At 38.3% G+C, this 27,927-nt stretch overlaps 1 protein-coding gene across 1 annotated transcript in view; it reads left to right on the forward strand.

Moving 5' to 3' along the window:
• Positions 1-659: 659 nt before the first annotated feature.
• The window catches only part of LOC109076949 (short transient receptor potential channel 7-like), an 80,871-nt gene continuing 53,603 nt past the window's right edge, over positions 660-27,927 (forward strand). Inside the window, exons 1-2 of the mRNA XM_042737713.1 lie at positions 660-1,120; positions 8,017-8,779. Of these exons, the coding sequence (XP_042593647.1) occupies positions 768-1,120; positions 8,017-8,779 (1,116 nt within the window). The 5' untranslated portion in view covers positions 660-767. The remainder of the gene's footprint in view (positions 1,121-8,016; positions 8,780-27,927) is intronic.

The following is a 27,927-nucleotide window of genomic DNA, read 5'->3' on the forward strand; positions in this document are numbered from 1 at the left end:
GTAGTTAAAACGCTTTATAATGATGGATTTGTTTCTCACAAACACGCAGCTTTTCACTTCTCAAATTGTTAACTGATGGATTGAAGTCATGTGGATTATTTGTGGATTATTGTGATGTGTGTATCAGCTGTTAGGACTCTCATTCTGACGGCACCCATTCACTGCAAAGGATCTATTGGTGAGCAAGTGATGTAATGCGAAATTTCTCCAAATCTGTTCACATGAAGAAACAAACTCATCTACATCTTGGATGGTTTGATGGTACATCTTTAGCAAAATTTAATTTTAATTTTATTTATTTTTTTTGAGTGTATTTTAGCATAATAAAACCAGTTCATTTCAATGACAAAACACTTCAGAAGACGTTCAGAATGTGATTACCTCTTTTGCATACAATAAAAGTGACTGGTGACCTTCAAGTAAGACTTTCAAGGAAAAGCTTCTTTTTTTCAGTTTAATTGAATGGAAAAGAGCAGCTCATGCATTCTTTGCTGAATCTCCTTTTGTGTTCCACAGAAGAAAGAAACTAATACGGATGACGGATAAATATTCATCAGGCATATACTTGTTTCTGTAATGTTTAAAGCCACACTATGTATAGTGTCTGTGTAGTGTTTCAAGCTCTCATCTGAGGTGTTTGAGTGTGCGTGTGCGTGTCACTGGGTGTGTTTTGAGGTTAAAACTCTGCTCCCACTTGTTGCTGAAGTTGCGCGTCTCAGTTTCAGGAAGCCCTTTCCTTCACCAGATGCGGAGCACGAGCTCTCCCGATGTCTGACGAAGGCGAGGGGCTCCGTGCCTCCTCTTCCTCTCCCTCCCCGCCCTCCTCTCAAGCTCCTGCCGTTCAGACTCGTCTCCCTCAGCCGCCGAGACCCCTGAAGCGGCGGGCATCTGCGCCACTTCCACGCACCGACTCGCGACCCAGAGACGCGTTTCCCAGCGATCCGCTGGACTTGATCGGGCGCTCGCCGGCGCGTATAGGGCGATGCTGCGCCGCGTCTCCGGTGCGCGACGGTCTCCAGAACCGCGGACAGCGGCGGCGCTCGCCACACAGAGCCGACCATGAGACGCGCAGCCCGGAGGAGTTGATCGAGACCCCGTACAGCTGCGCTCCACCGGACACGTGAGTCCAACCTTCAGATCTCTTAACGGGATCACTCTGAAATGTTTGTCAGGAAGCCCTAAAAATGTGCTTCATGTGGTAACGTAACCTATCATTCCGTTAACTGGTTTATTCAAGTCAAAATTTTGTACGACCGAATCAATGTCCAAACTTCCAAAGTCATTTTTAGGATCGGAAGAGGCAGCCTAGTGTAAGAACAGCCTATTTTTACTTTTACAGTGAATTTAGATATAGCCCAGATTCTGTCTTTATTTATTTATTTATTTATTTTTTTTTTAGGCTATTTTTATTTTTTATTTTTTTTTATTTTAGATGTTATAATATAATAATAATAATAGTAATAAATTGTTGTATATTAATTTATAATGTCTCTTTAACGTTATTAATGTAATAAGTTGATTTTGAGTTTTTTGGTCATTAGAACCTCAGTTTTTTCGTGTGAGTGTGGCGCTTTTTATTTTTAATTTAAGTTTTATTATTTGAAAGTAGTAGGACTAACTATTATCTGACTGATCATTTTGTTAGAATTAGTGGTCTGATTTTTAAGGTATTATGACAGAAGTTTCTTCATCGACGTTCTCCAGTGTGTTGCGCATGCGCTGACCGCATTTCCTCCAGAACCGTTGAGTTGGTGCGAGAAACTGGCCCGAATCATCACAATAAATCTTTAAATATTGATGTCTGACAGCTTGATATTTTTTAAAGTGTGATATTTAACTGATGCAAAGTTGAAAGAAACAGAGGCATGAGAAAAGTGTTTGTTGGTTCTGGTCTCAAGACTCTGCCTTCAGCCTGAGGTGAAAACAATAATAACCTGCCAAAATATTCTAGACAAGCTGTCTGTGTCATCATCCGATCCGCTCCAGTGGTAATGATACTGCAGGCAGAATCAGATCTTCATTAATCTCCACGTCAATCTCCAGATGAGACTTGACTTGAACATGGCTGGAGCTACAGTATTTTCCAAAAGCATTTTCAGGGTTCACACAAATATGACGATTCTGTCATCATCTGCTCACCTTTATGTCCGTCTGAAGCTGTCAGTATCTTCCTTGAAACACAAAAGAATAAACTGATGAATCTGTATTCTGTTTTTTCCTCATACATTCCAACAGTAACTTTGAGTTTTTATGCTCCTAAAAGTACCATTACAGTAGTTTATGCGACTTGTTTGCAATATTCAATGTCACCTGAAGCAATACAAAAGCTTTGTGTAAGAAACAGACCAAAGTTTTAGGCTTTTTTTGTGTCATTTTTGGAGCTTGACAGTCCCTGGACACCATGTACTTTCTCCATATAGAAAAGATTTGTGTGGACATTCAGGATATTTTATTTTGTGTTTTATGTAAGGAAGAAACTCATGGGTTTGAAGCAACAAGAGGGTGTTCTTTTTCTTTTTTTTATGTTTTGGGGTGAATTACTATTTACATATGTAGCTTTTATATTCAACATGAAAGTAAATCAAATGAATAAATGAATAAATTAATATTCAGTAATTTAATAAATAGTGAGTTTGGAAGAACAATGGCAGACTGAATTATAGTTTTTATCCTGCTAAAATTATTAATGAATGAATAATTAAAAGTAGAAATTAATAATAATATAAATTATATTTATTATTTTATATAGTAAATTTTATATAGTAAAAATGAAAGTATTTCCCCCTTTTGTTTATGCAGACATGGAGAGTGTTATAAAATATTGCTGACACTCATAAAAAAAAAAAAAAAAAAAAAAAAAAAAAGGTTCATAACACACACTATTTTATGTGAAACGTTGCCAGGAGAAGATCATGCAGTTTACTTTTATAAATGCTCTCTCATTTATAATAATGTTTCAGATTGGCTTGAATAAGCCATGCCCAACTACAAACCAATTCTGATCAATAAAACCATGATGGAAGAAAATTACAGAAGGGTACTGCTAAAAATAGTTCAGTCTATCACAAAATGGACTACATAATCAGATATTTATGTATTTTGTGCGGTATTTTTGTGCTTACAGTACTGTCAATTTAGATTTAGTTCAGTCTATCACAAAATGGACTACATAAAAATAGGATCATTAGTCCATGCTGCCTCAGAATGTAATTTTTAGATTGTGGTCTTATATACTATCAGTCACCTCAACATTTTATTTTTAATATTTCAGTTTTCATTTTAAATTTAGTTAAGTTTTGATTAACTTTATGTTTTTTTTTTTTTTTTTTTTTTGATTGCTATAGGGTGCTTGATAGGTGTTTTGTTCTTGTCTGGAATAAAAACAGTTACTCCCTGGTCAGCTTCCTTTCCGGGTTTTTTTTTTTTTTTTTAATTTTTCTCCCTGTTTAAAATATCAACAGAAGATCTGTCATTTCAAAGCATTTGTAAAGAGGGTCATCACTTCTTTTATCTCGCACTTTCCAACAGAAGATCTGTCATTTCAAAGCATTTGTAAAGAGGGTCATCAACTTCTTTTATCTCGCACTTTCCTTGCTCCTTTCATTCTTTGTGCTGCGATGAGGAGCAAAAACAAACAATTTCTATGCTGATGCTGGTACAAGAGAGAGATGAGAGGTGATCTACAGTACAGTAGGATGAAAGGATAGACCAAGTTTGCATATTATTCCTTCTCTGTGTGTCTGTGTCCATCAGCTCCATATGTTCTCCATATGGATGTACTCATAATTCATTCCCTGTTTAAACGTCACTCATGTTAATCTTAAAAGCTAATGTTTCAAATCCTTAAGTTTATTATTTTTTTTTTTTTTATGTTATACAGTTCTTTAATTAATCTCAGCCTTTGATTTGATAATCCCACTAAGTTATATCGCATTTGTTTCTTTAAATTTTACAAGGGTCATCACTTCTTTTATCTCGCACTTTCCGCTCTGTTTCATCTGTCTCACTCCTCCTTTGATATAATTAATTATTAGCTTTTCATTAGGGTACTAATAGAGACCAGAATACCATATAGACTTAGAGTTGGGCTCTGAAGTCAGTAAATTACCACCTAGCAACCACCCAGAACACCCTAGCAAAATTACCACCTAGCAACCACCCAGAACACCCTAGCAACAAAACATTGGTTTATAAAATGAATGAATCGTGTATTGCACGGGCAACATAAAAGTTAAACAATGCTTACATTTTCCTCAGAAAAAGTACAAATCTATTTTTTTTAATGCAACTCCGTTTTGTAGAGCTGGTGCCGCAGATATTGGTCACATTTAATCTGACACAGACTTTATGCAAACACATGCAGTTTGTGCACCTGTAAGGGTGTGTGTGTGAGGTATATGGGTGTTTTTTGTGGCAGTTATTGGTACACTTTTAGCAGTATGCGTCTGTAGTGTTATGTCCTTCAGGGTAGTAGATAGGGGGAGTTACTCTCTGTTTGAATGGCTTCCATTTTCAGGCGCTCTTGTGTGTGTTTGATGTGTCAGAGTGCAGTGTAATCTTTCCGCTCTCTTTATCACGTCACTCTTTTATTCGTCTCTGAGGAGAAGAGTATAAGGCGACTGCTGGCCCATCTGACTGACTGAACATCACTGCAAAACTACTCTTATTCTTTTTAATAACTTTCTCTAGAAATGGTGGTGGTTGCCACGCTATTGCTAGTGTAGTGCTAGTTAGTTTCCATGCATTGCGAATAGAATTCTCAGCTTGTTTTGAATGTTTCTGTGGGGCATTCGTGGGGTGGTTGCTATTGCAAGCCCTGAGTGGTTTGTTTAGATTTGCTAGGGCAATTCCTCAGTGATTGCCATCATGTGTTCAGGGGTTGTTACTAGGGTGCTTATGGGAAACGGCATTCGCAGTTGTAACGGGTTGCTAAGCCGCGCGTTAAAGGTAGGCTAACTCATCTTAAAGTTCGGCGTGAACCGGAAGTTGCTGCTTTCTTTATTTCAGTGTAGTGACGTATTTCCATCTTTGAACGAGAATTATTGTAATAGAGGGCATTGGTTATTATCTTAGTAGCGCTCCTCACTCGTAGTGTGTCTCATTACTCATAGTCATAGCAATCTAACCGTTTGGAGGGGTGTGGTTTTAGGATATTCCCTGGCCCAACGCCGTCCAATCCTTGACTGTCATCTCATAAAAGGAATGCAGTTCAGATTTGCGTTAATAAATTTTCCAGAGTTTGATTAAAGACTTCACAGAAAACCAGATCAATTGTGCACCAGACTTTTTACATTTTGACATCTATCATCCACAGACTCACCAAGGTCGCTCTAGTTAACAGTAAAACTACAGTCAATTCTTGCTTTATAAGGCGGACTGTAAGTGGTTCTTCTGTAGCTTTGAAGATTGCAAACACCAGGCATTGCTAAGTGGATGGTGCTACGGGATGATCTGTAGTTCGATTGTCTTTGTTCTCACGTGGTTACTAGGTTGCGGCTGGGACACATCTCGTATGTGATTGGTTGTTAGCATTCTCATGTGGTTGCTAAAGAGTAGATTTTGCTGAGGGCTATCTTACATTGTGCGTTGTTAGAGTGTTGCAAGTGCTGTCCTTCTTAAGTGTCGTAGTTAGGGTTGTTTGCCTCATTGGCAGTTCTTGAGTCAATTGATAGGGTGGTATTCACGAAATACTGCACTTCTCAGGGTGTTCTTGATCTCATGGATCGCATAGTGGATCCCAGTACGTTGCTTAGGGCATCCTAAGTGATTGCAGGTGTGTTTGGGGGTGGTTACTAGGCCATGTGCTTCTCTCGTGACAACTCGTAGGTATCTGTTAGGAGTGATTCTAGTCTAGGCTGCCTGTCATAAGCTGATTGCTTGCGATGTTTTTGGGTGGGTTCTACTCACGTCCGATTGGTGGGTACACTCTTAGGCTTCTTTCTCAAGTGTTGTGGACATAGCTGGGTTTGCTAGGGTCACTTCATTAACGTAGTTACTTAGGGTGTTTTTAATATTAACATCTCTTAGGGTGTGGTTTAGGTTGTTCCCCTAAGTGATTGCTAGTGGTGTTCAGGGCTGTTACTAATTCATTGCTGGGACAGTCGTAGGTTGGTGGTTAGGGTGTTGCTAGGGCATTCCTAAGTGATTGCTAAGGTGTTCAGGGCAGCTAATAGGGTTGTTGACGGGACACACTTAGGTGGTTGTTAGAGTTTTGCTAGGGCATTGTTAGGTGATTTTAGCTTGTTCAGGGTGGTTGCCAGGGTGTTGCAAGGGAATTCCTACTGTAAGTGGTTGCTTGAGTATTCAGGGTGGTTCCAAGGACATTATTCTTAAATGGTTGCTAAGGTGGTCGGGGTGGTTGCTAGGTGTGTTCTTCCTCTCAGTAGTCCAGTAGTCTTAGTTTTTTGGTTGTTTGATTTTACTGTTATGTTTGGTAAATTAGTAAAGGCACACTCTCCTCAACATCGCATGATGCACACACTGGACTTTCATACTTAGTGTTAGAGGTCTGATCACATCATAAACATAAATATGAGCAACAGCAATAGTTATGCTTGACTTTACAAACCCCAATAATTAAACAACATATGCTGCATTGGTGTGTCTAGCTGAGAAACTTTGGATTCTTTCTCTGGGGCTGTTTGTGTGTGTGTAAAAGATGAGAGTGTTTTTGTTTTATAGCAGGTTGTGACTCTTGTGATTTGCTGCAGTATGAAATATCTTGCTCATGTTCAGAGCAGCACAGCATGTACCAGATGACATATTGATCTGCTCACTGCACATGTATGTTTCATGTGAGTGCATCTATGTATCTATGCTGTATAAGCAGTTGGTCAGTGTAAAAGTTGCTTCTGAGTAAATTTTCTCCTTAAGCATATGTGTGCAATTTTAGACAAGACTGTGACCAAGAGGGCTAAAATTGATCTGATTTTACAAACACATTTGCATCCTGCAATCATGTCATTTTTAAAGTGTGATATATTCACCCTCTTGTGTTTTATGATGGAAAATCAAACTATCACACAGACTCTTTTCTGGAAATTATAAAAACGGAAATGTGTGTGTTGAAATTGCGGCAATTTCTTAGCTTTTGCTCCTACTCACGTGTCTGTCTATTTTAGGTCCATTGAAAGCACGGCAGCCCCAAGCTGATCTCTGATGTCATTGATTATTGGGCCAATCAGAGGTCAGACAGTCCCATGTGGTGTGAAAGGCCAATTTAGCAACTTCTAAAAGGAGAGCTGTGACTGGCCATTTTAGACCGTCAGTCTATCGACAAACAGTCATGGATTGAATCTCGTGCTGTGCAATGAGCAGAACAGATTAGACTAGTTGAATTAAACACACTCATTTAAGCTACAGTATTTAGCAGCAACCTTTTACAGCTAGTTTGTGATGTTTTCTTGATGATGTTAAAATCATTGTTATTTTAGTATCATTATGAACATAGTGTTTATTAATATTTTGAGGTTTTAGTAATTGTTTTAAATATTATTGTTATTATTATTATTGTTTTGTTATTATTTAATTTTTTGTATTTTTTTTTTTTTTTTTTATTTTTTTTTTTTTTTTATTTTTTTTATTAATTTTAATTTAAATGAAAATTAGAAATTTTACCTTAGCAATGAACTGAAATATTTTTTATACTCTTTTACTTCTGTTAAAGGGATAGTTCACCCAAAAATTAAACACCTGTCATTAATTACTCACCCTCATGTCGTTCCAAACCCATAAGACTTTCGTTCATCTTCTGAACACAAATTAAGATATTTTTGATGAAATGCGAGAGCTTTCTGACCCTCCATAGACAGCAACGCAACTAACACATTCAAGGCCTAGAAAGGTATTAAGGACATTGTTAAAATAGTCCATGTGACATCAGTGGTTCAACTGCAATGTTATGAAGCTACGAGAATACTTTTTGTTCACAAAGAAAAAAGGAAATTATTCAACTATTGCTTTCCAAGAAAGATTTTTATGTGTATATATATATATATATATTTTGTTTTCTCTCAGGTCAGAGGTCATGCATCGCAGGCACACCACCCTGCGAGAGAAGGGCCGTCGGCAGGCCATCCGAGGCCCTGCCTACATGTTCAACGAACGTGGCACCAGCCTCACGGCAGAGGAGGAGCGTTTCCTTGATGCAGCAGAGTACGGTAACATTCCCGTTGTGCGCAAAATGCTGGATGAGTCCAAAACGCTTAACTTCAACTGCGTAGACTACATGGGGCAAAACGCGCTGCAGTTAGCAGTCGGTAACGAGCACCTGGAGGTCACAGAGCTCTTGCTAAAGAAGGACGGGATGGCACGCATTGGCGACGCGCTTCTTTTGGCGATCAGCAAAGGTTACGTGCGAATCGTGGAGGCCATTTTGGCTCATCCGGCATTCGCGGGTGGTTTGAGACTGACTTTGAGCCCGCTGGAGCAGGAACTGAGGGACGACGACTTCTATGCTTACGACGAGGATGGGACGCGGTTTTCGCACGATGTGACGCCGGTGATTCTGGCCGCGCACTGTCAGGAGTACGAGATCGTACACATCCTGCTGATGAAGGGCGCCAGGATCGAGCGGCCGCATGACTACTTCTGCAAGTGCTACGAGTGCACAGAGAAACAGAGACGCGACTCGTTCAGTCACTCCAGATCGCGCATGAATGCATATAAAGGGCTTGCTAGCGCCGCCTACCTGTCACTGTCCAGTGAAGATCCCGTACTGACCGCACTAGAGCTCAGCAATGAACTCGCACGACTTGCTAACATAGAGACGGAGTTTAAGGTAAGAAACAAACAAAAATTAGTTATATATTAAAGTACAAATGTAGGGTGTTTTTTATTTGTTTTTCAATATTCATTGTTTCTAACACAAGATGATGTTAATGGTTATATCTTAATATCTTCATGCCTTATAGTCGCATTAAGCAGATTAGACCAGGATGCTACATATTGCCCCACACATATATAATGTATTTATGCAGATAAAGTTGGACTTACTTTTATATCTAATTCACATAAAAAGCTGGGTGATAACATTTACAAATAAATAAAAAACAGGGACACTGACACAGTGGTTTTTTTTTGTTTGTTTGTTTGTTTTGTTTTCTAGCACAAATACAATATATAAAAATTCTTAAATCAAGATACGTTTACCTGAGAATCAAAATTACATAAAATATTAAGTCTTGATTTCTAAAAAAAAAAAAAGTATAAGAAAGAAGTGAGTTTATGCTTAAAAAATCTGTAAGTGGGTTTAGAAAAATAAACTTAATACAAAGGGAAAACAAGATTATTTTTCTGACCCTACTGGCAGATATTTTTGTCTTGTTTTAATTTTTTTTAATGTATTTTAATGTTTATTTAATGTAAAGTAAATGCATCTTGATTTAATTTTATTATTATTTTTATTTTTATTTTTTTTGTTGTTTTATTTGTAATTGCTGTTAGTGATTTTGTGCTACTCTTGAAAGCAATAACCTCCACACAGGGTTTCCTGTAATTGTGCATCAGACCTGCACATGGTTTGGAGGAATTTAGCACCAAAGTGGTTTAATTTTAGCGGTTTTCTTGATATATCTGGTGTGAATTGCTCTCATAAGGTGATATCACAGCATCTCAGTGGGTTTGAGGTCAGGACTCTGATTGCTACACTCTGTTTTCGTTTGTTTAAGGGCTCATATGATGCAATTTTCAAAGATCATTATTTTGTGTATCGGGTGAGATAGAATATGTTAGCAAGCTTTAATGTTGAAAAAAACACATTATTTTTCACATTTGATACATTATTGTAACTCCTCTTTGCCCAGTTTTTCTAAAACACATAATTTTTTACAAAGCCTCTCCTTCTGAATAGTTAGTGTGCTCTCATAGGTCAGTGGACTCAATGCATTGTTATTGGCCAAACATCTTAAGCTTGTGTTGGAAATGTAATGACCTTTACCATAACCACAAACATTTGCTTCCAAAGCAATTAGAAAGACAGATAATAATGTTGTCAGTTTTACCATACCATATCAAAAAATCTGAATGCACATAGATCGGAAACAACGTGTGTTACTCTACACGTTGCCATTTAAACAGTCAGTAGCAAATAATAAAACATACTTACAGTCTCTGATTCAGAAGCACCAAATTGTCCTGTAGCAAAGTTGAAATTGCCCCATTTTTTACAAACAGCCTTTGTGCACTGCTGCATTGTACTCTTTCAGGTTCAGGAAACTGTCCTCTGTTATATGAGCTGCACACACTCAAACATTTGGTTTGCACTGTTCTGGAACAGTGTTGTAAATACATTTTAACCACTGTTTCTTAACTGTATTCACTTTTTGAAAGGTCAAATAAAGTTATTTTGCTTTCGCATAGAAACACACAGAGTCTCCACAACATGGTGGCAACAGCACTACTGCCTTACCTGAACCATGCTTCATTCTTTATGTATTTGTGCAGCATTATGCATTTCCTACATAGTAATGTAGATATGTGAGGGAGTATTCATCTGTTGTTGACTTAGTCTGTGTTTTGGGTTGTTGTCCTGTTCCTTTTTTTTAAGCTTCAGTTTGGTGGGTCATAAGGTGTTCGACTCTCATTACAATAGTCTGCTAATAAACCTTAAAATGAATTTTCTGTTGAAAATACAGCAAGATGTGCAGAACCTGAGGCACAATGTGTGTTTTTCACGACATGTTATGTCTTGTTTTGAGATTTTTTTGTTGTTGTTGTTGTTGGAGGCATGCATATTTCATTACGCATTGCATCTGGTGAATATTCAAAATTAGTGAGTGTTTTTTATACTCTGACCAACATCTCTAACACACCTAAATAAGATTTGAATATTGGCTAAATGTAAACAGGTTTACAGTCTTTGGGTAAATTAAGATATTTAAAGGTCACAAAAAAAAAAGACTTTAAAGGATTAATTCAATTTCAAATGAAAATCTCTTGACATTTTACTCACCCCCATGTCATCCAAGATGTTAATGTATTTCTTTCTTCAGTCGAAAAGAAATTAAGGTTTTTGATGAAAACATTCCAGGATTTTTCTCCATATAGTGGACTTCAGTGGACTTCAAATGTATTGAAGGTCAAAATTACAGTTTCAGTGCAGCTTCAAATGGCTATAAATGATACCAGACGATGAATGAGGGTCTTATCTAGTGAAACGATTGGTCATTTAAAAAAATATAAATGAACAAAAAAAAAAAAAAAAAAAAAAAAAAAAAAAAAAAAAAAAAAAAAAAAAAAAAAAAAACAGCCAAAAAAACAAAAAAAAAAAAAAAAGAAAAAAAAAAAAAAAAAAAAAAACAAAAAAAACATTTAAAAAAAATATATATATTGTATATGCTTTATAAACACTTTTCTCTCACTTCTGCTGACTGTCAAAACCGGAAGCCGTTCCGGCGGATGACGTAGCACGTATGGGCCACGCGTGTGCCTCTGGGAAATGTAGGAGAAAAGGAAACAACGTTTCCTTACTTTAGCAAAGGAAAACCAGTCTCCTCTTGGCTTATATCGAAATCCTCCAACATTTTCCTTAATAAATCCTTGTTTTGTGCTTCAAATTCGTGAACAGCGTTTTGTTTTGTTCTCTCCCTGGTGCTCGTCACTAATCACGCAACGCCAACGTGCTACATCATCCAGCTTCCGGTTTTGACAGTCGGCAGAAGTGAGAGAAAAGTGTTTATAAAGCATATACACTTTTAATTATTATTTTTTTAAATGTCCAATTGTTTCGCTAGATAAGACCCTTATTCATCGTCTGGTATGGTTTATAGCCATTTGAAGCTGCACTGAAACTGTAATTTCCGTTTGCGATTCTGACCTTCAACCGTTTGGAGTCCATGACGTCTACTACCTGCTGGAATGTTTTCATCAAAAACCGTAATTTCATTTCGACTGAAGAAATAAATACATAAACATCTTGGATGACATGGGGGGTGAGTAAATTATCAGGAAATTTTAAATGAAAGTGAACTGATCCTTTAATATCTAGAAAACATAGCAACTATAAATATAATAATAATATATTACATTGTTTTTTTTTGGCCTTTTTTACAAATAGTGAAAATTATCTTTTCACGATGATTTATGTTTTTGTGGCATTTTTTCATTTTTCCTTGACAGGACAGTAGAGATATGACAGGAAGTGAGTGGGAGAGAGAAATGGGGGGTGGGAACTGGAAAGGTCTACGAGGCAGGATTCAATCTCGGGACACCCGAAGCACAGCTGTCAGCACAATATGTCAGCACACTGCCCACATGGCTACCGGCACTGACTCAACGATTTATGTTTTAATTAGTGTTGGGTACTGAACTCGGTACTTTTAAGGGTGCCGAACGAATTGCGTTGGTACTACAGAGTACCGATTCACGTTAAATCAATCGGTGTAAAATTTCGGTACCTAAGAAAGCATCTGGGCGCATAAGCTACAGAGAGAGAAAGACAGACCCTTTTAGACAAATAAATCAAAAGTAGGTCTGCCACTTAATTCGAATTGAGATATGAACTAGTGTCTGTGAATATTAAAATGTAAAAAGATGGTTTAAATATGAATCCTGCATGTTCTGCTTGCCTCTGTAGTCAAGATGGCGCCAGTGTGTTTGCCGGCATGCCGTCAGGCTTTGGATATGGAATTTATTTGCCTGTTTATGTCTATTGTGTACTTTTGGTTGCCCTCTGCCAAGTGGTAAAGACATGTTGTGCTACGATCGTTAATCTCTTATAAGCATTCGGACATCTATGTAGGCGTTGGGATCCTGGGACGCTTGTCACCGTAGTTTCGCTCATCCCACGGTGTTACTTTCAGTTCCTGTGGAGCTGCTTCAGCGACGGTGTTCCCAGCAAAGGAAGAAAGGTCGTTAAAAACATGGGAAATGAGGAGGACTTCTGAATAAATATAAACAATTTTGGGCCTCCCAAAAGAATTGTTTGGTGCTGCATATGGACTATTCCATCTTTGGGGAATTAAGATGCTCATGGTTGGTTCCTGTTGAGCTTAATGGGATGCTTCCAGCTTATTGGAATGGCCAATGGCTTTCACGTCATCAGAATGAAGGAGTAAATGTCAGCAATCTTTGATCGCTCAAACAAGATGAATCTCGTGCATGAATTTTCCACAAGTTGATAACACAATCTCAGTTAAGATGGCATTAATAAATGCGAGGCCCATGGTGAATAAAACTTTTATTTTCAAATGAATATTGTTCATCAAATAACTTGGACTTCCTTTTTGTGACTGAAACTTTGCTTGATGAGTTGGACTCAAGTCCTTTGTCTGAACTTTGTCCTTTTAAGTATCTATTTCTGAATTTGCCTAGAACTTCTGGAGGAGGTGGAGGTATTGCAACAGTGTACAAAAATCATTTTAAATGTAGTCAACTGCCATCCAGGAAATATACTAGTTTTGAAATACAATTATTTAGGGTTGATTCTGTTTCTTCATTGTTATGTGCACTTATTTATAGACCTCCAAGGTATAATAAGGATTTTATTGATGAATTTCAGAGATTTTGTCTGTCACAGTTCCTACCTTTAATAATCTTCTTATACTTGGTGATTTTAATATACATGTGTGCTGTCCCTCTAAGCCATTGGCTAGTGAATTTTTGCAGTTGATCGATTCATTTAATTTTACTCAGTTTGTGTCAGGATTTACTCATGGAGCTGGCCATACTCTTGATCTTGTCTTGCCCTTGGGTCTCTCTATTACTAATGCTGTGGTAAATGATGCTTGTTTTTCTGATCATCTGTTTGTTTGTTTTGATGCTGCATTTCCTTCGCTGAATACAGTAAGCAATAGGTCTGGCCACTTCACTCATTTTATAAATATTTCAACTGTTGATAAATTTTCAGAGGCCTTTGTTGCCTCATCATTCTGTCATGATTTAGAGTTTTCTTCTCTGGATCTTAGTGTGGATGGGTATGTTAATTATTTTAATTTGGTTTGTACAGAAATTTTAGATGAGATTGCACCCTTAAAATATAGGGAATCAAAAAAACAATCACAGCTGTGGCTAAATGATGAAATTCGTACGTCAAGGAAAATTTGCAGAAGGGCTGAACGAAAATGGAAGAAGGATAGGCTGCAAGTATCATTTGATATGTTGAGATTCTTTGACAAATTTTCAGTCTATTGTGAAGGGTGCAAAAGCAAAATATTTCTCAAGTATAATTAATAAGAACTCAAACAAGCCTAATATTTTATTTAATACAATTAATAAAGTGTTTTTTTTTTTCCTGCTCCTACTAATTGTCTAGAGGCCACTCAAAAGATGTGTGAGGATTTTTTGTATTTTTTTTTAGAAAAAGTTGATAATCTTCAGTCACAGATTATACCAGTAACGACCTTTCATTCTGAGTTAAATCATCAGAGTTCATTTAGTAGTTTTGAACGTATTTCTTTACCTCAGTTGAAGCATTTTATTAAGGCATACTAGACCTGATGCACATCCATCCGATCCTCTTCCTCCTTGGCTGTTGTTAAAATTGTTTGATCTTTTAGGTAAAACTCTTCAATCTCTTTTTAATAGTTTAATTAATGGAAATTTTCCTGCTTTCTTTAAACATGCACCAGTGCAGCCACTTCTTAAGAAACCAAATTTGGACTATACAGTTTTAAGTAATTACCGACCTATATTGAAACTACCTTTCTTATCAAAAATTTTAGAGAAGGTTGTTCTGTCTCAGCTTGCATCATATTTAGATATTAATGCTGTTTAGATGTGTTCCAGTTAGGTTTTAGGTCTCTTCATAGTACAGAATCCGCCCTTCTTAAGGTTTTTAATGATATTTTATTGGGAAAGGTAGGAAAGGTAGTTATTCTTATTTAACTTGATCTCACAGCTGCTTTTGATACCATTGACCATGGTATTTTATTGCAGTGTTTGGAAGATATGTTGCTGTTAAGGGTACTGCCCTAGAATGGTTTAAACCATAATTTAAAGATAGATCTTTCTTGGTTTGTCTTGGGGATCTGAGTTCTACATCAGCTAAATTACATAGTGGTGTGCCACAGGGGTCTATACTTGGGCCTATTTTAATTTCATTATATATTAGCCCTTTGGGCTCAATTTTTAATACATATAATATTATATCATTTATATGCAGATGACACTCAGTTGTATATCCCAATAGATCCAAATGGTTCTCGATCCTTTGATGGACTTGTTCAGTGTTAAGGTGAGATTAGAGCCTGGTTGGCAAGCAATTTTCTTCATCTTAATACTAATAAGACTGAGTGTGTTGTTTTTGGACCTTCTTCTGCTTCCAAGGGAAAGTGTTTCAGATCATATTAAGAATTTGGGTGTTATAATGGATTCAGCCTCAGTTTTAGATAAACAGGTTACTAGTGTTGTTAAGGATGCCTTTTATCACTCAGAATTATTTTTAAACTGAAAACATTTCTTTCTTATAAGGATCTGGAGACTATTATTCATGCCTTTGTGTCATCACGCATCAATTACTGTAATTCTGTATATATAGGTATTTCTCAGGGTCAGTTATCTCGTTTTTAATTAGTACAAAGTGCTGCAGCCAGACTTTTGACTCGCACAAAGAAGAGAGAGAGAATTACTCCAGTTTTGGTTTCTTTACACTGGTTGCCTGTAGAATTTAGAATTGAATTTAAGGTTTTGCTAATGTTTTTAAAGCATTGCATGGCATTGCTCCAAAATATATTGTTGACCTATTGATTCCTTATCAAAATTCAAGAAACCTGAGATCTTCGAATAAGATGATTCATGTTCCCAAAACGAGATTTAAATCAAAGCGTGATAGGGCTTTCGCAGTGGCTGCTCCTCGATTATGGAACCCTCTCCCAGTGCACATTAAATCTTGCCCATCTGTGGATGGTTTTAAGTCTAGATTAAAATCGTACCTTTTTGGTAGAGCTTTTAGAATTGATTAGAGGGACCAGGTTTTACATTTTAATGTTGAATCTGGTTTGTGTGACTGTATAATGTTGCTGGAAAGCACTTTGGTCAGCGGCAGTTGTTTTAAATGTGCTATAGAAATAAAATTTGTATTGTATTGTATGAATGGCGGAAACACGGTTTTGTTTTCTACACAAATACTGAAGCACGTGTGATGCTCGCGGTGATTTCCGGCCATGCGTCTCACTATATGACAGCATGAACACAAAAGCTTAATGTCCAGAGCTGCTGTAAGTGTCACTTGGCAAATTTTACCATTTCATTTGAGAAAACTAGCATCATCATACTGTATACACACAGGAACTTCATGGCAACCTGTCAAAATAAAAGTACGGTTTAATATGTAACAGAAATATATTACTCTTGTATTACTTTTGTACAGCATAATGTACGTCTTTAAATATAAATTTTTATCAAATTTAAATAAAACAATTAAATGATAAAAATTAATATTACAACCAGATTAATCACTTAATTGTAGAAAAAAAAATACAATTATTGGCATATTAATTTTTTTTAAAGGAATATTCACACAATTTTTCTTCCATTTATTGATTTCAACAGTAAACCTCAGTTTGTTTGCCAAAAAATAGAAGGGTTGGGGGGGATGCACGGTACGGTGAAGAGTACCCATCCCTAGTTTTAATAAATTAAATTCAGTGCAAAAACACTACCATTATAAACACTTTAAAAGTAAAATAATAGATCATCATTTTTTTAATATAACGGAGGAGAATTTGGGAAGAGAAATATTAAATATATTAAAATATTGCTGCAATCCAAACAAAATCTTAATAAAACTATTTTTCTTCATCCAAAGTAATTTTTCCAAGATGTTTACAGGTTGTGTGTACTTTACCTGTTTAGACTAATTGGAGCACATACAATAAATACAGATCTGTGTGTATAAAGTCATGTGGTGTTAGGTAAGGAAAGTCAACAAAAACACTCAATATAAATGATGAGAATATTTCACAAGCATGTCTCATCTTCCCAAATTACATTAAAGCAGCAGCAACAATGAATCTTCAGGCAATACAATCAGCTCTCACTGTATGAGAGCAATAAATAACAGCGTGTATGTCTGTGAGAAATGGAGCAGGAAACAGTCAGATAATGTCTGATATTTGGGCAGATGGCTTTTACGTCATACGGACATCCTGACCTGGAGAAGATGAGAAGCCAGCAGAAAGAAGATGAGATAGAAACAGAATAGCTCTGAGTGTGTTTTGTATTTGTATGCATATTAAAGTATCAACTTATCAAATACATCAATGGAAGTCACATTTCTTGCACCTCCATGTTTTACTTGAACATCTCCTTAGAAGGTAGTTCCCTATGGTAGACAACTGAACTGGATGTGTGTGAGGATCAGGTGTAAGTGTGTGTTTGTCAGGACTCAGATGGTGGTGTGTGCGTCCACTACACAACTGTAAATTAAAGTGTTCTTCACACAGGAGTGTGTGTAATTAACTACAGCCCTTCTCTCTAGGGCTCTGTGTGTATGTGTGTATTTGAATGTTAATTTGCACATCCAGTGTTTCAGTAAAGAGTCCACACGTTCACCAGAGCAGCATCTGTTTCCCAGCACACACTGCTCACTAATGAGTATGAGTCTAATCCATCTGACGGCCGAATCCTGCTGGACTCCTCAGGGATCAGATCCGTCTGTGGCCCGAATCAATCCTCCTCTAGAGCTGCCTGACAGCGTACTTTATACCGCATGTGTTCTATTCATGTGGAAAAGATGTTTAATGTAGTTTTGTCCAGTGTTGGTTTCAGTGTTTTTGTAGTTTCATCCTCAGATGGATTCAGGGCATTCACACAGTCTGATGAATATTACATGCAAATTTGACTATATACTGTATATAATTTTCAGATCTAAGATTTATCTGTCTTTGTGTTTTTATATACATATAAAGTTATTTACTTACGTTACATACTATTATACATTGCATTAATCTTTAGTATTTATTTGTATAGTTCCTGTTTTCATTAATTAAATAAAATTAATTAAAACTAAACAATTACTTAAAATTGCTTTACAATTACTTAAAAATACACTCACACACACACGCAAACAAACACACATTCATTTAGTTAACCTGAAGTACTAAAAAAACGAAAATAAGAAAAAATAAAAATAAAACTGACATTCTCAAAAATTATAATTGTAAAAAATGACAAACACAACAAATATATTCTTCATATATTTGATCTTAATATATAAGTGAAAGTAATATGTGATTATAATATATAAAATTACATTTGTATAATATACAAAGTTTGAAGTGAAATATTCTTTATATATTTTATGCTAATATATAAGTGAACATAATATTAGAGAAAATATTTTATTATAAAGCATAATGTATCAAATGTAATTAATTAATAATAATAAATTCTATGATATTATAAATATGTTTTAAATATTAATATTTAATAATGTTAATATTTAAATAAATATCAATTAATATAATAATAGTAATAATAGTATTATTATCATTATTAATTAAATGTGATGTCACGCTACGGTGTATGAGCACACAAAGAAGATGAAGATCAAAGCACACAGTCTAGGGGGTTAATACACAGAACAGGCAGGCAGGATACAAGCGTAGGGACGAAGTAGACTGGACAATCAAACTGTGAACTGATTACAACTTAAATAGGGAAGCTAATGAGGGACAGAGAGGTGAACTAACTAATCAAAGAGAGACAGAAACTGGGTCAATTCACACATGAGGATGAAAACAAAACAGTCTTGTGGCCTGCAGCACGAAGCCGGTTTTAGTTTTTATCCAGTTAAGTTCATGTTTAGTTTGAGCAAACTCTGAGTTTTCGCACGCAAGAAGATGGGTTGGTTTTGTGTTTCATTATCTTGGTAACTTACGCTACATGGCTACCCTGCCCCTGAGCAGGTTTTATGCTGGGTTAGAGATCGCAAACCTAAACTGGACCAATCAGCTGTGAGTGAAGTGACATATATATGATGCAATGAAGCCACTCCCCTGTGTCTCGCGCTCCAAATTAAAGCAGTTTACACTCAAAGAATTTTAGAGACAAAATTTCCTGATTTTTTATTTATTATATGTCACGGTTGGTAAACCGTGATCTCTGGGTGTTGGCACTTTGTGGTAAAGTCTGTGTGTTTCGCGTCTGCACTGATTAGTTTGTGGGCGTCTCCGTTAATTGTCATCAGCAACAGCTGTCACTCATTACTCATTCCCTTTATATTGGCTTGTCTCACGTCTTGTGTTTGTGAGATCGTTGTTTCATGTCGCTTACCCTGTTTGTTTGGCTTCAGTGTTGTCTGCGTTGGATGTTCGTGTTTTCCCGGAAAACCTCATCCACTCTACGCACTTCCACTCAGCCACAAATACTTACCTTCGGCTCTAGTCCCCGCAGTTCCTGTGCCATCCTCTCCTGCTGCCTTCTCACCGTCATCATCCGGATTCCTCACCACCTCACCACCATCTTGGATGTTTGTCTTCCCAGCATCATTGTCTTTTCCCTGTTTGTTTATTTATTTTCATTAAAAACCATAACTCGCTATTGTTTCCAGTCCTTCCTTCACCCAGCCGTCACAGATTGATATAACATAAATGGATGTTGTTTCCAGTCCTTCCTTCACCGGACTTTATGCATCACAGTGTGAAACGTATGGATCAGCAGCAGGAGAGCATCTCGAACACCGGACGCGCTGTCCAAGTGCTGGTGGCACAGGTGTCTGAGCTCACCCAGCAGATCCATCAGCTCACCTCTCCCACTGCGCCCATCGCACCGCCTGTGCTGCCCGTCCCCCGGGAGACCCCCCCAGGATCATTTCCGGCCAGAGCCGAGACTTCCGGCGCCTGAAAACTACTCCGGTGAGCCAGCCTTTTGCAGAACTTTCTTGAATAAATGTTTCTATGCATTTCGCTTTGCAGCCCCGCACCTTCACCACCGAGGAATCCAAAGTGGCGTTTACGCTCACGTTACTGTCGGGCAAGGCAGCCCTATGGGGGACGGCGGTGTGGGAGAATCGACATCCGTGCTGTGTCTCGTTCCACGCCCTCTCTGAGGAGATGAGGAGGGTTTTCGATCAAGCCGCGGCCGGCAGGGAGGCCGCTCACCAGCTCTCAGACCTTCGTCAAGGCACGTCATCTGTCACGGAATACTCCATCGAATTCCGCACCCTGGTGGCCGCGTGCCAGTGGAACGAGGCGGCGCAGTGGGATCGATTCCTGCATGGGTTATCCGACCGTGTTCTAAAGGGAGATCTATCTCCTCGAGCTGCCCCCCACACTAAATGGATTAATCGACTTGGCCTTACGAGTTGATGCCCGGATTAATCGCCTGGGTCGCTAGTCCAGTCCTACACATCATACCATCTCTCCAGCTAGGGGGCGCTCGAGTCGAGAGAACGCGGTCGGTCCCATCGACGACCACGAGCCCATGCAGGTGGGTAGAGCTCGGCTGTCCCGGAGGGAGAGGGAACGGCGGAGATCCCAAGGACTATGTTTATACTGTGGAGGCTCAGAACACAACATCTACTCATGCCCGGTAAAAAGAGCCAGCCCGGTAGTAAACTTGAGGCTACTATCGGGTGGGATCTCCTCCGCTGGGAAATCCTCAACAACATCATCGACCCTCCTTCCGGTGAAAACTGCGGTGGAAGAATCACTCTCATGAATGTCACGACCTTCTGGACTCCGGAGCCGAAGGTAATTTCATAGATTCTTCCCTGGCACATCACCTGAACATTCCTGTCCTGCCTGTGTCTCTCCCCATCCACGTCACCGCACTCAACGGCCAGGAACTGCCTCACGTCACACACCACACTGAACCCATCACACTACTCACTTCTGGCAATCATTGCGAGACCATATCCTTTTTCCTCATGGACTCCCCTGTTGCTCCCATTGTGTTAGGTCACCCCTGGTTAACCAAACATAATCCACGAGTGGAATGGATTTCCAACATAGTCACATTGTGGAGTGAAAGTTGTCATGAGTCTTGTCTGGTTTCTGCTTGTCCTGTTGTCCCTGTTTCTGTCTTTCAGAAGGAGAACATGGGTGTTGCCAAACGTGCCTGTAGAGTACCTGGACCTGAAGGAAGTGTTCAGTAAATCCCGTGCTGCTACTCTTCCTCCGCATCGTCCCTACGACTGTGCCATAGAGTTAGTGTCAGGTAAAATCTCCGCCTAAAGGCAAGTTATACTCTCTTTCTATTCCTGAGAGGGAGGCCATGGAGAAATACATTTCTGATTCCTTAGCATCTGGGTTCATCCGTTCTTCCTCTTCTCCAGCGGGCGCGGGATTCTTTTTTGTGGGTAAGAAGGATGGTTCTCTGCGACCTTGCATTGATTACCGAGAGCTGAACAACATCACGATAAAGAACACCTATCCTTTACCACTCATGTCTTCAGCTTTCGAGAGGTTGCAGGGAGCGTCCGTATTCACAAAATTGGATTTACGTAATGCTTATCATTTGGTCCGCATCAGGAAGGGGGATGAATTGAAAAAACCGCCTTTAATACCCCTAGAGGGCACTTTGAATACTTGGTGATGCCGTTCGGGCTCTCCAACTCGCCCGGGGTTTTCCAAGCACTCGTTAATGACGTGTTGAGAGATATGGTAGATCAGTTTATATATGTTAACCTGGATGACATACTGAGTTTTTTTCTTCATCTCTCCAGGAACATGTTCAAACACGTCAGACGAGTGCTCCAAAGGTTACTTGAGAATGGGCTTTTTGTCAAGGCGGAGAAATGCGTATTCCATGCACAGTCTGTTCCCTTCCTAGGATATATCGTCTCGTCGCGAGGGAATACGTATGGACCCTGACAAGGTTAAGGCTGTGATAGATTGGCCATCTCCAGATTCCCGTAAGGCCCTACAGCGGTTTCTGGGGTTCGCCAATTTCTATCGGCGTTTCATTTGCAATTTCAGCCAACTAGCCTCACCTCTGACAGCCTTGACATCTCCCGGTACTCCGTTCAGGTGATCGGACGCAGCTGAGGCTGCGTTCGCTAAACTCAAAAGCCGCTTCGTTTCGGCTCCCATCCTGGTGGCCCCTGATCCCACGCGGCAGTTCGTGGTGGAGGTCGACTCGTCAGAGGTGGGGGTAGGAGCAGTGTTGTCCAAACGGGCTGCTTCGGACGATAAGGTACATCCTTGCGCGTTTTTCTCTCATCGATTATCTCCTGCTGAACGTAATTATGACATTGGCAATAGAGAGTTGTTGGCCGTCAAATTAGCGTTAGAGGAGTGGCGTCACTGGCTGGAAGGTTCAGGGTTACCTTTCATCGTTTGGACTGATCATAAGAATTTAGAGTACATTAGAACTGCCAAGAGACTCAATTCCAGGCAGGCTCGGTGGGCACTTTTTTTCGGTCGTTTTGAGTTTACTTTATCGTACCGCCCGGGTTCCAAAAATGTCAAACCCGATTCTTTATCACGTCTTTTTGATCCCTCCGCCCGCCCGGTGACTCCCGAGTGTATTTTCCCTGAGAAGTTAGTGGTCTCAGCACTCGTATGGGAGGTCGAGTCGAAGGTCATTCCCTTGCCCAAATTACCGACAGCCAAGGAGACAGCGGTCACTGTCCTAGATCACGTCTTTCGGCTTCATGGCCTCCCGGTAGAACTTGGTTTCTGACAGGGGATCCCAATTTATATCCAGATTTTGGAAAGAGTTTTTGTAAAATTGCTAGGAGCGTCAGTTAGCTTGTCTTCGGGTTATCATCCCAGAGCAATGGACAGTCTGAGCGAGCCAACCAAGATTTAGAGAGGACGTTGCGATGTTTGGTCTCCAAGAATCCTTCTTCCTGGAGTCAACAACTCTCTATGGTGGAGTACGCTCACAATTCGTTACCAGTGTCAGCCACGGGCCTTTCTCCGTTCCAATGCAGTTTAGGTTACCAGCCACCAGTTTTTCCCAGTCTGGAATCTGAAGTCGCGGTCCCCTCCGCTCACGCGTTTGTCCAGAGGTGCCGCCGCACCTGGACCAGAGCCCGCGAGACTCTGCTCCGGATGAGGGCGCGCACTAAGGCTAAGGCCGATCGCCACCGGTCAAAGCCTCCCGTTTACGTCGTGGGTCAAGAAGTGTGGCTTTCTACCAGTAACATTCCTCTGCGTTCCGTTTCTAATAAATTAGCTCCCAAATTTATTGGCCCGTTTACTATCACCAAGATCATTAGTCCGGTGACAGTCCGCCTTAAACTACCTCCAGCGTACAGGAGGATACACCCCGCCTTTCATGTGTCCAAAAATTAAACCCATGTTTTTATGCACGTATTAATCCGCCTACTCCGGTTCCCCCGCCGCCCGCGTCTCGTAGATGGGGAACCGACTTATTCGGTTAATCGTATTCTGGACTCGAGACGGAGGGGACGAGGATTCCAGTACCTGGTGGACTGGGAAGGTTACGGTCTGGAGGAGAGGAGTTGGGTACCTGCTAGGGACATATTGGATCACTCTCCTTACAAACTCCATGTCTACCAAGGAAGAATGTCAGCCCGATTCTTTATCACGTCTTTAGAGGGGGGGGGTACTGTCACGGTTGGTAAACCGTGATCTCTGGGTGTTGGGACTTTGTGGTAAAGTCTGTGTGTTTCGCGTCTGCACTGATTAGTTTGTGGGCGTCTCCGTTAATTGTCATCAGCAACAGCTGTCACTCATTACTCATTCCCTTTATATTGGCTTGTCTCACGTCTTGTGTTTGTGAGATCGTTGTTTCATGTCGTTTACCCTGTTTGTTGGCTTCAGTGTTGTCTGCGTTGGATGTTCGTGTTTTCCCGGAACCTCATCCACTCTACGCACTTCCACTCAGCCACGAATACTTACCTTCGGCTCTATTCCCCGCAGTTCCTGTGCCATCCTCTCCTGCTGCCTTCTCACCGTCATCATCCGGATTCCTCACCACCTCACCACCATCTTGGATGTTTGTCTTCCCAGCATCATTGTCTTTTCCCTGTTTGTTTATTTATTTTCATTAAAAACCATAACTCGCTATTGTTTCCAGTCCTTCCTTCACCCAGCCGTCACATTATATTTCTATTATAGTAATTGTTTATAATTAAAATAAACTTCACTGTTACTTCACAGTTCACTGTTTTTCTGTAGCTGGTCCTAGACTCTGTATATGTACAGCACTTTGGTATACACTAGCTGTTTTTAAATGTACTATATAAATAAACTGACCTTGACCTTCATATAATATATTCATATAATTATTGTGTGAAATGGCAGTTAATTTTAAGCTCCACAGATAGACAGACAGACAGACAGACAGATAAGCTTTAATGCATCCAACTTTTAAAATGACTAAACCTATGTTTTCCTTTTGAGCTCTGTGTGAAACTATATAGAAATAATTAAATTCAGTTCATTCCTTTTCATAGTCATATATTTTCCTTGTGCTGCAAAACTTTTGCTGCAGCAGAAGTTTTTTTTCTGCCTTGTAAATGCATTTTTTTTTTTTTTACATTTTTAGTAATGACATCTCTTAATCTTCAGCAGAGAAGTGAATTGCGCTGAATCTCGCGAGAAGTGAATTCAAATGACACTTTGCTGATACTCTCTCTGTTTTCCCTGTGATTGGCTGTTTGCCGCACGTGTCACACATTCAGGTGCATGCGCTCCAGAGTTAATCACAAACTCTGGTTCAAACTCTGAGTTGACAGAAGGTTTATATTGAGCTTTGTGAGCCTGGTAAACCTGATCTAAACCAGGTTGGCTTTATCAGGTTTTGTCACTCAAAACTCACTCCGCAACTTTTGTTTGTTCATCTCGCTTCATGCTACAGACCACTGGGGTGTGACAGATATATGTTATGCTAATCTATTATAATATAATATTATTTTCACTTTTTTAATTATTATTATTATTATTTCATTTATTTTAGTACTTCGTTAACTAATAAAATATGTTTACTTTTTTATTTTATTTTACTTATTGTTTATTTTTATTTGACTTTTTTTTTTATATAGTTTTAATTTAAGTTAACAATATTAACAGACATTACAAGGCCTGTTTATATGATGAAAAGCTGTAGTTCCTGCGGTATCGTCTTGAATCTTCAGTGATGAAACTGGATTGGTTTGTCAAATCCATTCATTCTTACCTTCTTTCCTCATTGTAATGAGGGTTTTACTCCCCAGCCTCATATAAACTTTTGTGTGGAGGTCAGACGCCGGTACGTCTCTGAGCTAATTCCCGCTGAAGTGCCCATATTTAACCGGGCCTCTTGGCACTCCATGGGTCATGTGACCACTGTTTCCCCCGGTAACATCACATCTGTTGCCATGCCTTCAGCTGATGGAATCCTCCCGTTTGTCTCGGTTTGAGACGAGGATTATCGAAGGTTTCTGAGGAATGTTCATTAGAGACGAGGCGGGACTCGTTTCAGGAGCGACAGACTCCAGATGATCCCCGCGGCCGCGACTGATGGAGGAATGCAATCCAGCAAAGAATGCTACAAATTACCGCATTCATTCTGCTAAAATGGGACTGCGAACGCCAGCAATTTTTCATTTATAATTACTTTAAAATTGAGACTTTACAAATTTATTTTCTGTCTAAAAACTTTCAGGTATTAATAATAGTAGAAGCTATTAAATGGGCTATAAGAAGTCTTACTTTAGATATTTTCTTAAGAATACAAAATGCTTCTCAAATCAGTGCAAATAATGATGTAAAATTAGCTATTTTTTTTCCCTGAACATTTGTAGTACATTTTTTATTTTTTTTTTTACTAAAATGCAGCTGTAAGTTTTGGCCTTTTTTATTTTTTATAATAACTTAGAATATTAATGGACATTTAAATTTTTTTTCTTAATAACTTCTAAATAAGCCTGTAATACACTTAGTAAAAATAAAAACACACATACTGTGATTTTTTTACTTTTATTTTATATATACAAAGGTATTTTTTCAGATATAGTTTATATTTTAGTATTTTTTTTTAGCAGTCAAGACTTTTAAAGTTTGATTAATTTTGCTAAAATGCAGCTGTGAATGCCAGCTATTTTTATTCATAATTACTTTATATATTAGTTTAGACATTATGCATTTATTTTTTATATATTAGTTTAGACATTATGGTTTTATTTTTTAGGTAATGTTTAGTTATATTTTATGTGTTAAATAGTTCATTTTACAAATAAAGATTTTTTCACTTTTTTGCTTCAGACATTTAATTTCTAAAAAGCCATTTTTAATCTTTTTTTTTTTTTTTTTTTTTTTTTTTTTTTAATCAGTGCAAATAATGAGCATCTCATTGTGGCTCGCAAGATCCACTTTCCTGCAGAGTTTAGCTCTAACCCTAATTAAACACACCTGAATTTGCTAATCAATGTTTTCAGGATCATTAGAAAATCACAGGTAGGTTTGTTTGATTACTAGTTGGATCTAAACTCTGCAGGAAGTGGATCTCGCGAGCCAGATTTGAGGATCACTGCGTTGTGACAACTTACTCCATATATAGTTTTTGAAATTTTGCAATTTTAATTTTTAATTTTTTTAATTTTATTTTTTTGTAGGCAAGACATTTTGCTAAAAATTTGCTAAAATGTATCTGTGAATGTAAGCAATCTTTATATATATATATATATATACAGTAACTCAGAATATTAGACATAATACATCTGTTGTTGTGCCTTTTTCTTTAGATATTAAATTTTTACAAATATATTATTTTTAAAGCATTGAACATGATTGATCTTGTTTAACACGTATTAGTAAACCCCAGAGTGTTTCTGTGTGATAATAACAGTTGTGAAACCGTATGTAATTGTGTATTTTTGTGTTTTTTTGTTTTATTGTGTTTTTTTTGTGACATTGAGGCTGTAATGGAAAAATCCATATCATTAAATGAAGGCTAAATATGAAACCGTCTGTGTGTTTATAATAGAAGGAAGAGAGATTAAATTGCGATTGTGTGAGCTACATTCACATTTATTCATTTAGCAGAAGTTCCAATGTGAAATTTAATAAAATAAATCAGACTTTAGATTAATCCAGAAAGCAAAGTGACATTTGGGAGAAAAAAACGTATAAAGTCCCTTTATACTTAGAAATTAGACTCATTAATGAGTTTAAATAAAAATGGTGTTTACAGTAATGCAGTTAAATGTAATAGGCTAAAAATGTGAAGTGCACATTTGGTAAAAGCTTGTAAATTAACTGTTCTGTGCAAAAAAATGTGTGTTATTTGAGCTGTAAAGTGTCTAAAATCATCCTTTAAGCTGGTGAGAATACTTCTCTATGACAGATAGTTGTGATTTGTGGTGATTTGTTACTGATGTTATCCCTGTTTGGTGGATTTTTATGTAAACTGTTTCTTCCCAGCTCTACTGGCTTTGATTTCTAATGTTTTGACTTTGGTTTAGTGACTATTCTTTCCCCATAGACTTTCACTGTCAGTGTATCACTGTAAAGAGTCTAAATGATTTTCTGTGATCAACAACATTTCACAGACCCTGTATGCAGAAATTAACTTATATTTAATTTTTTTTTTGTGTTATATGAAGTTTCACAGACCCTGTGTGTAGGATTTATCTTATGTTTGATGGTGAGAGAGAGAGAGAGTGTGTGTGTGTGTGTGTGTGTGTGTGTGTGTGTGTGTGTGTGTGTGTGTGTGTGTGTGTGTGTGTGTGTGTGTGTGTGTGTTGAGGCAGTGTTCATGTGTTGGGTTGTTCGAGCTCACAGTGTCTTTCTCATCCCTCAGAAAGACTGATTTCTTCACAAGAGACCAGTGAAAAGGGCAAATCTGCTAAATCAGCTGGCTATCAGTCATATGAAACACACACACACACCTCGGGCAGGTCGGGCTCATGGGAGTGTGTGACAGGGGATCATTTTCATCATTTGACATTATCATATCCACTCCATCATCATATGCTAAACCGAGAGAGCAACTATTAGAAAGAGCTAGTAAACAAATCATGAAGGAAAGTGGGCTCAGGCATCACTATCTAGAAGATTAGTTGTAGTTGTTTGGATATTTGCATGTCATTTGATT

Source organism: Cyprinus carpio, chromosome B14 (assembly GCF_018340385.1).
Source record: "Cyprinus carpio isolate SPL01 chromosome B14, ASM1834038v1, whole genome shotgun sequence".
Classification (NCBI taxonomy): Eukaryota; Metazoa; Chordata; class Actinopteri; order Cypriniformes; family Cyprinidae; genus Cyprinus; species Cyprinus carpio.